We start from the raw sequence: 12206 nt of genomic DNA, 5'->3' as shown, positions 1-12206 counted from the left end.
GCATTTAGAGCTATAATATATCCCCTGAGAGTTGCTTTGAATGAATCCCATAGGTTTTGGTATGTTGTTTCATTATTATCATTATCTAGGATAAAATGGTTAATTCTTTCTCTAATTTGTTTTTTGGTCCACTCATTTTGTAAAATGAGGTTATTCAGTTTCCAATTAGTTCTGATTCTGTATCTCCTTGGCCCTGTATTGCATTTAACTTTTATTGCATTGTGATCTGAGAAAGATGTATTCACTATTTCTGCCTTTCTGCAGTTGATCATTAGGTTTTTATGTCCTCGCACATGGTCAATTTTTGTATAAGTTCCATGTACTGCAGGGAAAAAGGTATATTCCTTCCTATCCCCATTCAGTTTCCTCCATAAGTCTACCATATCTAATTTTTCTAACAATCTATTTACCTCCCTAATTTCTTTCTTGATTGTTTTATGATTCGATTTATCTAGATCTGATAGCGGGAGGTTGAGGTCTCCCACTAGTAGAGTTTTACTGTCTATGTCTTCCTGTAATTCTTTCAGCTTCTCCTCTAAGAATTTGGGGGCTGTCCCACTGGGTGCATATATATTCAATATTGAAATGATTTTGTTGTCTATGGTACCTTTTAGGAGGATAAAGTTTCCTTCCTTATCTCTTTTAATGCTATGTATTTTTGCTGCTGCTTTGTCTGAGATAAGGATGGCTACCCCTGCTTTTTTTACTTCAGCTGAGGCAAAATATATTTTGCTCCAACCTTTTACCTTTACTCTATATGTATCTCTCTGTTTCCAATGAGTTTCTTGTAAGTAGCATATTGTAGGATTCTCGTTTTTAACCCACTCTGCTATTTGCTTGCGTATTAAGGGAGAGTTCATCCCATTCACATTTAAGGTTCTTTATTGACCTCCATGCTATCTTCCCTCTGTTTGTATTTTCCCCCCTTTCCCCCCTTTTATCCATATTCCCCAGTCTTTTGTTTCTGAAAACCACCCCCTTCAGTGTGTTTGCCCTCCTATATCACACCCTCCCCTTTCTTTCCCCTTTCCCTTCCCTTTGTTTAATTTCCCCTTATTTCCTCCACTCCCCTTCCCTTTCTCCATCCCCCCTCCCCTTCCCCCCTTTAATACTTGAAAGGTTAGATGTTTTATAAGTTAACTGAGTATGTGTAGGTTGTCTTTAAGCCAAACCTGATGAGAAGAAGATTCAGGTGTTTCTCCTCTGCTCTGTTCTTCCCCACTATTACCATAGGTTTTTTGTACTCCTTATTGTAATGAGATTTACCCCATTCAATTCCCTCCCTCCTCCCGTCTCTTTGCTGTCCCCCTTTTTAGGGTGGTAGTGTTTATTTTTTAGATCCTTCTGTCTAAGTCATAGAAAATTCTGAGTGTCTGTCCCTTCTAGTTATGTACATTCTGTCAAATAGAGTCAAAATTACTGAGAGTTTTTAGGGTCTTTCTCCCAAGAGGGGTTAAAGCCAGTTACATCCCATTGGATAGTAGTCTCATGGATAAGTCATGAATGTCGCATCATTTCTGGGTAGGTTTATTCTCTCTGTTAGAGTTACATTTCTCAATGTTTATGAAAATCTTTTTTTTTTCTTTTACCCCTATGCTGGGATATAGCCAGTGTTAACTTACAGGATTGCATTTTTTTTTCTTTTACCACCACCCCCCTTTTTACCTTTTCTTGTGTCTCTTGAACCTCGTGTTTGATGTCCAAATTTTCTGTTTAGCTCTGGTCTTTTCATCAGAAAGTTTTGGAATTCTTCCATTTCATTAAATGTCCATCTTTTTCCCTGGAAGAGAAGGCTCAGCTTGCAGGCAAGTAGATTCTTGGCTGCATTCCAAGCTCCCTTGCTCTTCAAAATATCTAGTTCCATGCCCTTAGATCCCTTAAAGTTGATGCAGCCAGGTCCTGCATGATCCTCCTTGATATTTAAATTGTTTCTTTCTGGCTGCTTGCAGGATTTTCTCTTTTATCTGATAGTTCTTTGTTTGGCCACAACATTCCTTGGTGTTTTCATATTAGGATCTTTTTCTGGTGAGGATCTATGTACTCTTTCAATAACTACGTTGCCCTCAGATTCCATGTTATCAGGGCAGTTTTCCATCACTAGATCCAGGCTTTTTTCTCTCTTCAATGTTTTTAGGACGTTCTATAATTTTCAGGTTGCCCCTCCTGGATCTATTCTCGAGGTCAGTGGTTTTGTTTATGAGGTATTTTACATTTGCTTCTATTTTTTCTATTTTTTGATTTTGATTACCTGACTCTTTGCTGCCTCATGGAGTCATTAGTTTCTGTAGACTCCATTGTTTTTTGGGGTGAGTAGTTTTCTTCATTAACCTTTTGCAACTCCTTTTCCAATTGGTCAATTCTACTTTTGAAAGAGCTTTCCATTGGACCAGTTGAGGTTTTGAGAGAATTAATTTTTTTTTGCATTTCCTCGTTTGAGGATCTGAGAGAATTATTCTCATTTTGTAATTTTCCAATTGATGATCTGAGAGATTTATTCTCCTTTTGTGTTTGTCCAATTGTACTTTCTAAGGTATTGCCTCCCCCAAATTTTTAAGCTCCTTCTTTATTTCTTCAAGGAAGTCTTTCTGTGCTGGAGACCAGATTGTATTCTCCTCAGAGGTTCTGGTTCTCTCTGAGTTGGGGTCTTTCCCTTCCAGGAATTTTTCTATGGATCCACCTTTCTGCTGAACCTTCTTCATTATGCTAAGACCTTGATTTGGGGGGGGGGGGGGGCTGGTTCACCTGGGCTTGAGATCGCCGAAGGCTTTACTGAGTGCAGTTTCTCTGGCTGGCCAATAGGAGGTGCTGGTTGTCCTCTCTGGAGTGTCTGTGACCTTGGTGGGGAGGCTTTCTCCCTTTGCCCAGAGGCAGGAGTTAGAATTATTGAATTCTTTTGCTTTCAATCAAAGGTCATTCCTCAGCTAGGCTGGTTCTTTTGCTCACACACCTGGGCCTGAGGCAGAAGTAATTTGCTTTTGTTTGAGGAGAAGCCTCTGTGCAATGGAGAAGTGCCCTCAGAGTTTCTCAGACCCCAAAAAGCCTAGGGATGGTGTCTGCTGTTCTCCTGCACCAGAATACTTCCCCCAGTCTGGTCCCAGAGTTCCAGGGGGACAGCACCAACACCCACGCCTCTGCTTCCCCCGAGGACCCAAGCCCCTTTGGTCCAGCCCCACAGCTGATCCAGCAGGTCGGCTCTCGGGCCCTCAGACTCCGGGTTCCAATTCAGCTGTTAATGTGGCTGATCTGGGGCAGATCCTCCCTTGGAGCCCAGAGTCATCCGCCCGGATTCGTCCAAGGCTGCTGCTGGAGACGAATCTTGAGGTAGCTGTTCTTCTGGCTTTTCTTTCTGGGTTTTCTGGGTTGGATTTTTTTTTAGAGGTTTGTTTCATGTGATACAGGAGACTTTAGAATTATGCCTGTCTTCTCTCCGCCATCTTGGCCGGAAGTCAGAAGTATGATTCTTGTTTTAACATCATAATGGGTCACTACTTTGAGTTCTGAAGTTTTTCAGTGTTGTTGTCCCTTATGTTATTGCTGTCATCATGTAATTTCTTCTCCTGATTAAATCACTCAAATTTCTAAATTCCTCATCTATATATATATATATATATATATATCATAGCATAGTTACTAGCAGCATATACTGTTAAAGCTATTTTCCAGTCAACTTATTTTTAAAATAAATTTTGTTAATTTCTATGTCTTATTTTTATGTAATCTACAATATATCTTTGAAGTATAAGTTAATTAGCAGTCATTTCAGTGAATTTTTTTAATGTAATTCTAAATTTTTTCAGAAAATTTAGACTACAGCTCCATCAACAGTGCATTAGTATGCCTCTCTTCCTACAGCCTTTCTAACAAAGGTCTTACATCTGTGAGGTGTCTGTCATCCATAAACGTCCATTAGAATGGATGTAATGAAAGAGATATTTGTTCAGTGAAGCTTTATTGCGAATATTAAGCTTAAAATGGAAAAGTAGTTCAACAAGGATGTTTACCCTCATTATGAAGACTGTTCCACATGAGGCAAATTGATAAGCAATTCTCTATAAATGAATCAGGCCTCCAGACACTCCTGTTCTGGGGATGACATTGTGCTGATTTGTATCAGGCTCTCCCTGCATGATTAACTACAAGAGTTTCTTAATGAAATCTACAACCATTCAAAAGACTTCTACTTACCCATCCATAAAAGAAAAATCAAATGAATGGAGAAAGCTATTGTCTGGATTATGACAGTGGAGCTGAATATGCACACCACTGAATTAGACCATCAATACATTTAATTTAGAATACACTACGGGTGATAATGAGCTCAGACCAGAATTGAATAGATTTTTCTAGATTACATTTGAGGAATATCTCAGACCTTCCCATCATCCCAGACTATTCTCTGTAACAAAGTCTATCTTTGTATGGTAATAGAATATAATATGGCCATGACTCATGGAACACAGAAATTTCTGAAAATTCATAATGGCAGGTTACCCAAAGGACCATGTATATTGCACTTAAAATGGTAAGGTAGCATCTACAAAATAAATAATTGAATAAAGGTGGACCTGTTATAAAGCAAAATCATGGGATTTTAGATAAACAATCTGAATGTGACATTCTAGAATACTAAAATAACCTGATGAAGAACTTTGAACACATTGGATGAATCTTATATGAAAGAAATTGATAAGAATCCCACTCTGCCCTTATAGGGAGAAAACTATGAACTCTATTGAAGATAAAATGTCCAAAGTAAGTAGTTTCAGGAAACAGATTAATCCTCTGAAAATATTTCTGGGAGAATAAGGATCTCTTCAGTGCCCTTATCCTTGTTACTACTGATTAGGCAAAATTATTTCAAATTTCCTAAAAGGTATCCTACACTTATTTCCCAGTGACAATCTTTAACTTAGCATTGAGTAAATAATGTAAAGAAATTCAGTATGAATTAGAACTGGCATGTTTGAAACATGAGCTATTTTTATTAGGATTGAAGCAAATTAAAATTTTTATTTTGAAATTAACTTTAATTTCTTTATTGCTCATTAATGCATGTTTTTTTCCATTCTTTTATAAATGTCATTGTTTTTTAAATTTTAAATGGAAATGTTTTAAATTTTTTTATTTTCACACCATGTTTACCTTTGAAAGATTGCAAATCTTAAAAATTCATGCAAATATTTTAACTTTCATGTCTTTTTTTTTTTTTGGTATGTTTCAGGTGGAGAATCTATAGTAACATTAGAAGATATCCTAGTTTTTGCAACCGGTTGCCGCTCCATTCCACCTGTTGGATTTCAGCCTACTCCATCAATTGAATTTTTGCGTGCTGATTATCCTGTTGGAACCAAATGCTATAACAGGTTAACTCTTCCAATAACCAGCACATATAAGGAATTTCAAGAAAACATGGACTTTGCCATCAGAAATGCCTTAGGACTAGAAAGATAAAAAATTACACTGTATGTTAAATGATATTTCAGAGGTGCCACCTTGTAAGCTGCTATCATTATGTTCTTAACATTCCATAGTTTGTCCTATTTAATGCTCCCTTGTTTTCAATCATGCCAGTTCTAATTCAGTAATATTCTATGGTGACATTTTAAAAAGTACTGTTAAGGAACATCTTATTCAAATTTGGTGTAACACTTACTATTTTCTTAATGCTTTTTACTTATTTATGGACTTCAAAATAAGTAACTTTAGTAAGTTGTTACTTTGCTATGACACATATTAAAACTTGGCTATCAACTAGTTTTCTAAGATATGTTTACTTCATCTAAACTATAATTATTTTCCAATTCTATATTTAAAAAATATTATCTTTTGAATTTAAAAAAAAGCATTAAATAGAAATGCCACAGAATTTAAAGGTTATTACAGCATCTGAATCAAGAACATACTATTCTCAAGATGGAGTGCACTAAATTAGAAATCAGTGTGCTGCAGATAGGACAACTAGTAAAACGTAGAACCTGTTCCCTGTACTCTGTGAAATTGGGTTATGTTTAATTTGTGCCAAAAAGTTAATAATTATTTTTTTTAAGGTTTTTGCAAGGCAAATGGGGTTAAGTGGCTTGCCCAAGGCCACACAGCTAGGTAATTACTAAGTGTGTGAGACCGGATTTGAACTCAGGTACTCCTGACTCCAGGGCCGGTGCTCTATTCACTGCGCCACCTAGGCGCCCCTATAAGTTAATAATTATTAATTTATCTTGGGCCTTAATGGTAACCGTTTTGGTTTCTGTAGACTTAGGGCAGTTCTATGCCTTCAAAGTTGAGTGAATATGGGTTAATATCTAGTTATTGTAGTTCTCTATGTCACCACATTATGGGTTTGATTATGGTTATAAATATTTCTTGTTAACATGGCTGAATTACGATTTAGACCCACTGGAGTCTATCCCTAGATTTGATTTTTAATACATGTAAAATAATTTTGTTCCTCTTAATTACATTGGTAAATTATTTAAAGGAAAAAAGTGTTATATTTAGAAATCCATGTTCCCATTCCAGAAGTCATTCTCAATTAATTTCCACACAAGTGCTATTTTTAATACATTTCTTCCAAAAGTATACTTTTTTTAAAAACTAAAAAAGTCTATTCTAATCATATTCTCTATACATAATTTGAAGTTAGTACTGAAGTAGATGGGGCATTTTTACTCCACTACAAATTTTAATAATCTTTTACATTTCTATTTAACTGTGTTTTTTTTTCCCTGACTCACAAGTGCAATGTAAGTTAAGCTCTTCTAAATTAAAATTCAGCAAGAAGACTTATGAAGTTACTGATTTAAATTTATTTTTAGAATCCTTCTACATTTGTTGGTATTGATAAGAGTACCTTTTTGACAAATTTGAGTTTTGGAGGAGAGAACAGTATAACTTCAGCTTCTTTTCTTCATTACCCTTTTTAGTTTTGAAAGTTAAACTTACTTATATTGACATGTTTTTAATGAGGTTGTGGCTTATGGCTTATGGAACCTCTTTCAGCTAATCTTTACTTCTCTTGGATTCACTCATGTTAAAGTCTTTAGGTAATATATTGTAAGTTTTTTATTTTCAATTATGTCTAAACAAATCAATTAGTGGTTTTACTTTTCATATGCTCATATTTATATAATTTCAAAATTGTATCTATGAATATCTATGAAGCTAGGTTCTTTTCACTTAAGTATGTTTCTTTTAATCAGTTATAATCTAGTATTTGCCTCAGACATCTTTTGGGCCTGTACTACGTATTTTTCTTTTCAAACAAAAGAGGATAAACATTCATTGAATCACTGATAATTGAATAAGCAGTGATTCCATGATAACTAAAATCAATATGAAAAAAAAAGATAAAATTGCCAAGTGACTCTACCTTTAGTGTTCAGTCATCCTAAAGAAAATAATTAGAATAAGATTTATTCTATTTGTACACAGGCAACATTTTTATGGTGTTTTGTTGTTACTTTTTATGATAAATTGTACTGTGTTCTAGTTGTAATATCAAATGTAAAATATTTCCTTTCATTTTAGTTTCTGATTACTTATTTTAATGTATGGAGTTTATGTTCAGGATTTAAACCATTTAAAATTTGCTTTAGTAATCCAGTCTCAAGTTTAAAATTCTGCTAGTGACAGTTTTAGCTACATGAATTGTTTTTTAACTTTAGGCAGCATGGTCTCAACACCAGGAAGATTGAGTTTGAAGGCATGCGTGCATCTGACACTTTCTGGTTTGTGTAACTTTTCAGTGCAAATGCCCCAGGCATCTTTCTAAGACTATAAATTATAGAGAGGTTGCATTGGTACAGAGTGTCTTCACCTGATATTTCCCTATAGTAATGAGATGAGTTTCAATTCCCATCCCTATCCCTAAGTACTCTAAATTGTACAAATTGTTTAACTAAAAAGAAATTTAGCCAAAAATGTCTGAGTTCTGTTGACAGCCTTTCAGTACACTTTGACTTGGTCAACTCAGTTGGATATCCAAATTTTGGATAATATATGATGATGTCTTTGCATCATAGGAAGTACTATACTTATATTAAAACTGGAATGATACAGAGAAGATTAGCATGGCCCCTGCCCAAGGATGACACACAAATAGAAAAATTCATGAAGAAAGTACCCTTTTGCAAAAACAGACACTCTTGTACTTTTCCTACATGAGTAGTCTATTCTGATAGGGTGGAGAGATTACTTTTTGTATAAAGTGGAAAAATCCCTTTGTATAAACTAACTTCTAGAAAAGTTTTATAAAATTGAACATATAGATAGGAAGTACCACAATAATTGGGGCAGCATTGTAATTAAATCTTCAAATAAGACAAATAACCCTCTGAGAAATGACTTATTCTCAAAAGATGGGAAAATTTTGTTAACATACCTGTGCAATGCTTCTTTATTTCTCAACCCTGAAGTGATCAGCTGTTTGCATTGCTTCCATGGCTATATGCTGTATTTATGTTTACTATGCTATAACTAACCACTTGATAATTGTAAGCATTGGATATGTACATACTGTAGTTATTAAAAATGAATGCAATTGTATTATATTCTCTATCTAACCATAATGAAATTAAGTAGTGAGATGTTGGGTTTAAAATTAGGGATTTGGGGCTTTCCATTCTAAGATGATGGAGTAAGGAAGGAACCCTCCGAAACCACCCAAATTCGCTTCCAATTAGAAAACCACCTCAGAATTGATCTAGAGGCAGAGAAGCAGCTTAAGCATGGCAAGAAAGGTCAGTCTTACTGGGTGGGAGGGGAACAAAGTCCTAAAACACAGCCAACAGCACCAGGAGCAGCCAGCTTAACAGTAGGGGAGCCTACAGCAAGGCTCCAAGCCTGGAGCAATAGACCAGTGAGGCCCCACACTCCTGCAAACTTAGCAGATCCCTGGGCAAGGATCCCACTCCAATGACTCCACAGCACAAGTACCAGCAAGGCCTCTATCACACTGTTGACTGGTAATGAAGCCCTTCCCTGGGGCTGGCCAACAGGGAGGCTCACTGTGGGTTTATCAGTAGAGATATCCTTTTTTCTATAGCAGCTCAGCAGCAAGGTTCCACCCCTATGGAAGGCCAGCAACTAAAGGCCACACGCAGAGGAGATCAACCAGAGGCCCTTCCCCCAGTACAAGCCAGAAACTAAATCTACCCTTAAGAGAAAGCAAGCAGCTTTGTCTTGAAGCCCAGTGGAAGCCAAGCACTAAAATCCAAAGCCCCAACACAAAAAGTTTGGGACAATCAAGGACCAGAGTTCAACTCTCACATGAAAACACTAAGGCACAAAAAATGACAGAAAAAAAATAAACAAAAAACAAAAAAGAGCTTGACTTTAGAAATTATGATGATAAGAAGAATCAAAGCTTAACCTTAGAAGAAAAGAATAATGTCAAAATGGCTGCATGTAAAGCCTCAAAGAATTGTAATTTGGTTCTTGGCCCAAAAAGAATTCCTGGAAGAGCTTAAAAAGACTTTTAAAAAACAAATTAGATCAGTAGAAGAAAAACTGGGATAATGAAAAAATATTAATAGCATGGGAAAAGATAGACAAAAATTTACCAAGGAATCATCTAAAAATTAGAATTGACCAAATAGAAAAGAAAGTACAAGAGCTCACAGAAGAAAATAATTCCTTAAAAATTAGAATTCAACAGATAGCAACTATTGACTCTATAAGACATCAAGATATGAAAGCAAAATCAAAAATGTAAAACAGAAGTTGGATATTGGTAAAACTGGAACAACATTTAATACACTGTTTGTGAAGTTGTGAACTAATCCAACTGTTCTGGAGAGCAATTTGGAATTATACCGAAAGGGTTATAAAACTGCATATTCTTTGATTCAGCAATACCACTGCTAGGCCTCTATCCCAGAAACATCCATCAAAAGGAAAAGTACAAGGCCCTATTTGTACAAAAACATAGCACCTTTTTTTTGTAGTGGCTAAGAATTGGACTTCAAAGGGGAAATGGTTAAATAAGTTGTGGTTTATGATTGGAATTGTTATGTGATTTATGTAACAGAATACCGTGCTATAAGAAATAACAAAATGATTCAGAAAGATCCAGAAAACATATATACTGATGCATAGTGAAGTGAACAGAACCAAGAGAACATTGTATAAAAGAAACAGCAATGTTTGTTTGATGAACTGTGAATGACCTGACTGTTCTCATCAATACAATGATCCAAGATAATCCCAAAGGACCCATGATGAAGCACCTCCAGAGAAAGAATTGATAATTGAATACAGACGGGTTTGCTATTTTTCACTTCCATTTCTTTTATTCAAGTTTTCTTGGAAATATTGACTAATATGGAACATAATGGTACATGTATAAACGAAATCTGACTGCTTATTGTTTCAGAGAGGAAAGGATATAGAATTTGGAACTCAAAACTTTAATAAAAATCTTAAAAAAAGGGGAAAAAAAACCCTGGGGATCTGAATATAGATAATGGCAGATAAAGAAAAGCTAAGAAGAGAGGGGGAAAGGAAACTGTTAAGAGAGTTGTTGCTTTATGTAAATTTGCAATATGTATATTTGATTTTACATAAAGAATTCTAAAAAGGCATGGTAGGATTTAACATGAGAGTTTGGAAAAAAGTTCATTCCCAATTTTCATGGATTTGAGAAAGATGAAATGTTCAAAGAAGTAACAAAATTGTAAAATTAGCACAAGAATTGGATTTAGAAGTGGATGAGAATGATGTGAAGTTGATTGAGTCTCTTGGAGAAGAACTTTGAATGAGTTGCTAGCTGGAAAAATTGCAGAAGATTCAGAAAGGGAAGCTTTGGAACCTAAGGTTGAACTGGAGCAGTTGACAGAAGCATTTCATCATTGAAATGAATATTTTCTTGTATTAAAAAGATGGATCCAAGTACTTTTAAGATTTTTCAAAATTCAATGACTTAGTTGAGGATTATTAATATTGGTTGCTATCATCAGATATATAAGGGGGGGGAGAACCACTATCCAAACATGTCCACAGCTTCATCAAAAAAAAAAGTTGTAGTTAGTTACCATCGCTAAAGGTTAGGTCTAGGGACTGGGGTGAGGGTGAAATGATGCAAACCTATGTTAAACTTAATGTACAGTACTGTGCATGCTTTATTATGAACTTGACCTTTTATTTAATACTTCTGTTTTGTCATGGTACAGTATTCAATGTCTGCATTTTAGTACATTTTATGATTGTGTATAGATATTTTGTGTATGTTTTTGTTATACAGTTCAAGTGAGGTGGGTGGGTAGGGGCAAATTTACATTACTGATAGAGGTATTGCTGCATGGTCTCCTTAAGCAAAGTGAGAACTGTATGTACATTTAACATATTCAAAGGATTTTAGGAAGGGAAGGTTTCACATATGTACTTAAGCTCCTCATAAGCTCTTGATGAGATGGCTTTTATATGTACTGTTTGTTTAGTTTTACATTACTGGCTTGCAACACTTAAGTACAACTAATAAAATATCTTGGAATGTCAGTGTTTTCCCTTAATATTGAGTAATTTCTATTGGAATAAAAGATAGGTAGTCAATAGTGTTTTTGTGATTTGATGTGAGAAATAAAAATGCTTGCCAGTGGGAAAAAATGATTGCTACATTTCAATGGCTGTTAGTAAATTGTATATGTCTCAGTTGTGTAAATAGCGGTTAAAATGTGCACGGCTTTCAGAAGTGATTTAGCAAGTTAGTGTCAGTGTTGAGCTCCATGTTTTGGATATATTGATTATGGGAGATGAACTGTCATGTGTATCCCTTTTTTGAAGTGCAATAAAGTCTGAGAATTCAAATTTAAAACAATTATTTGGGTGTGGGTTTTTTGACCGATCATCAAATTTCCTTCCCCTTCCCTACTTTACCATAACGCAGTCGGTTACTGAAGTGTCCCCACCCTGACCAACATTTTGAAACCTCTACCGCCTCCCTTCACTACCGAACGAGAAAAATGACCCATAGGGCTAAAGATCTGTCAGTACTTGTTAGGTGAGGACGGTCCCCGGTGTCTCTCCCTCTTCCGAAGGACCGACCAGCTTCTACACAGCCCTTAGTTTTTAACAATCTCCCACGTCATGTGACTCCAATTGACCTAGAAGAGGCGGGGCCAGGCCGACCACGTGTCCTCAGGAGCGCCTTCTGATTGTCCGCTTTCCGCTTCCCCCTCTTCCCGCCCCCTTTGCTTCCGGGGGCACCGCGGCGG

The 12206-nt window shown here is 36.0% G+C and overlaps 1 protein-coding gene and 1 non-coding gene across 2 annotated transcripts in view; both read left to right on the top strand.

The window, feature by feature from the left end:
* The window catches only part of G2E3 (G2/M-phase specific E3 ubiquitin protein ligase), a 66710-nt gene extending 58169 nt beyond the window's left edge, over nucleotides 1-8541 (top strand). Inside the window, exon 16 of the mRNA XM_074235389.1 lies at nucleotides 5222-8541. Coding sequence (XP_074091490.1) covers nucleotides 5222-5451 — 230 coding nt within the window. The 3' untranslated portion in view covers nucleotides 5452-8541. The remainder of the gene's footprint in view (nucleotides 1-5221) is intronic.
* On the top strand, nucleotides 8022-8125 carry LOC141523128 (U6 spliceosomal RNA). The gene has a single exon (XR_012478340.1). It is a non-coding gene; the product is annotated as a U6 spliceosomal RNA (small nuclear RNA).
* Nucleotides 8542-12206: the final 3665 nt, after the last annotated feature.

Source organism: Macrotis lagotis, chromosome 4 (assembly GCF_037893015.1).
Source record: "Macrotis lagotis isolate mMagLag1 chromosome 4, bilby.v1.9.chrom.fasta, whole genome shotgun sequence".
Lineage (NCBI taxonomy): Eukaryota > Metazoa > Chordata > Mammalia > Peramelemorphia > Peramelidae > Macrotis > Macrotis lagotis.
Note: the sequence above shows the minus strand (reverse complement) of the source record. Positions and strands in the feature narration are given on the sequence as shown.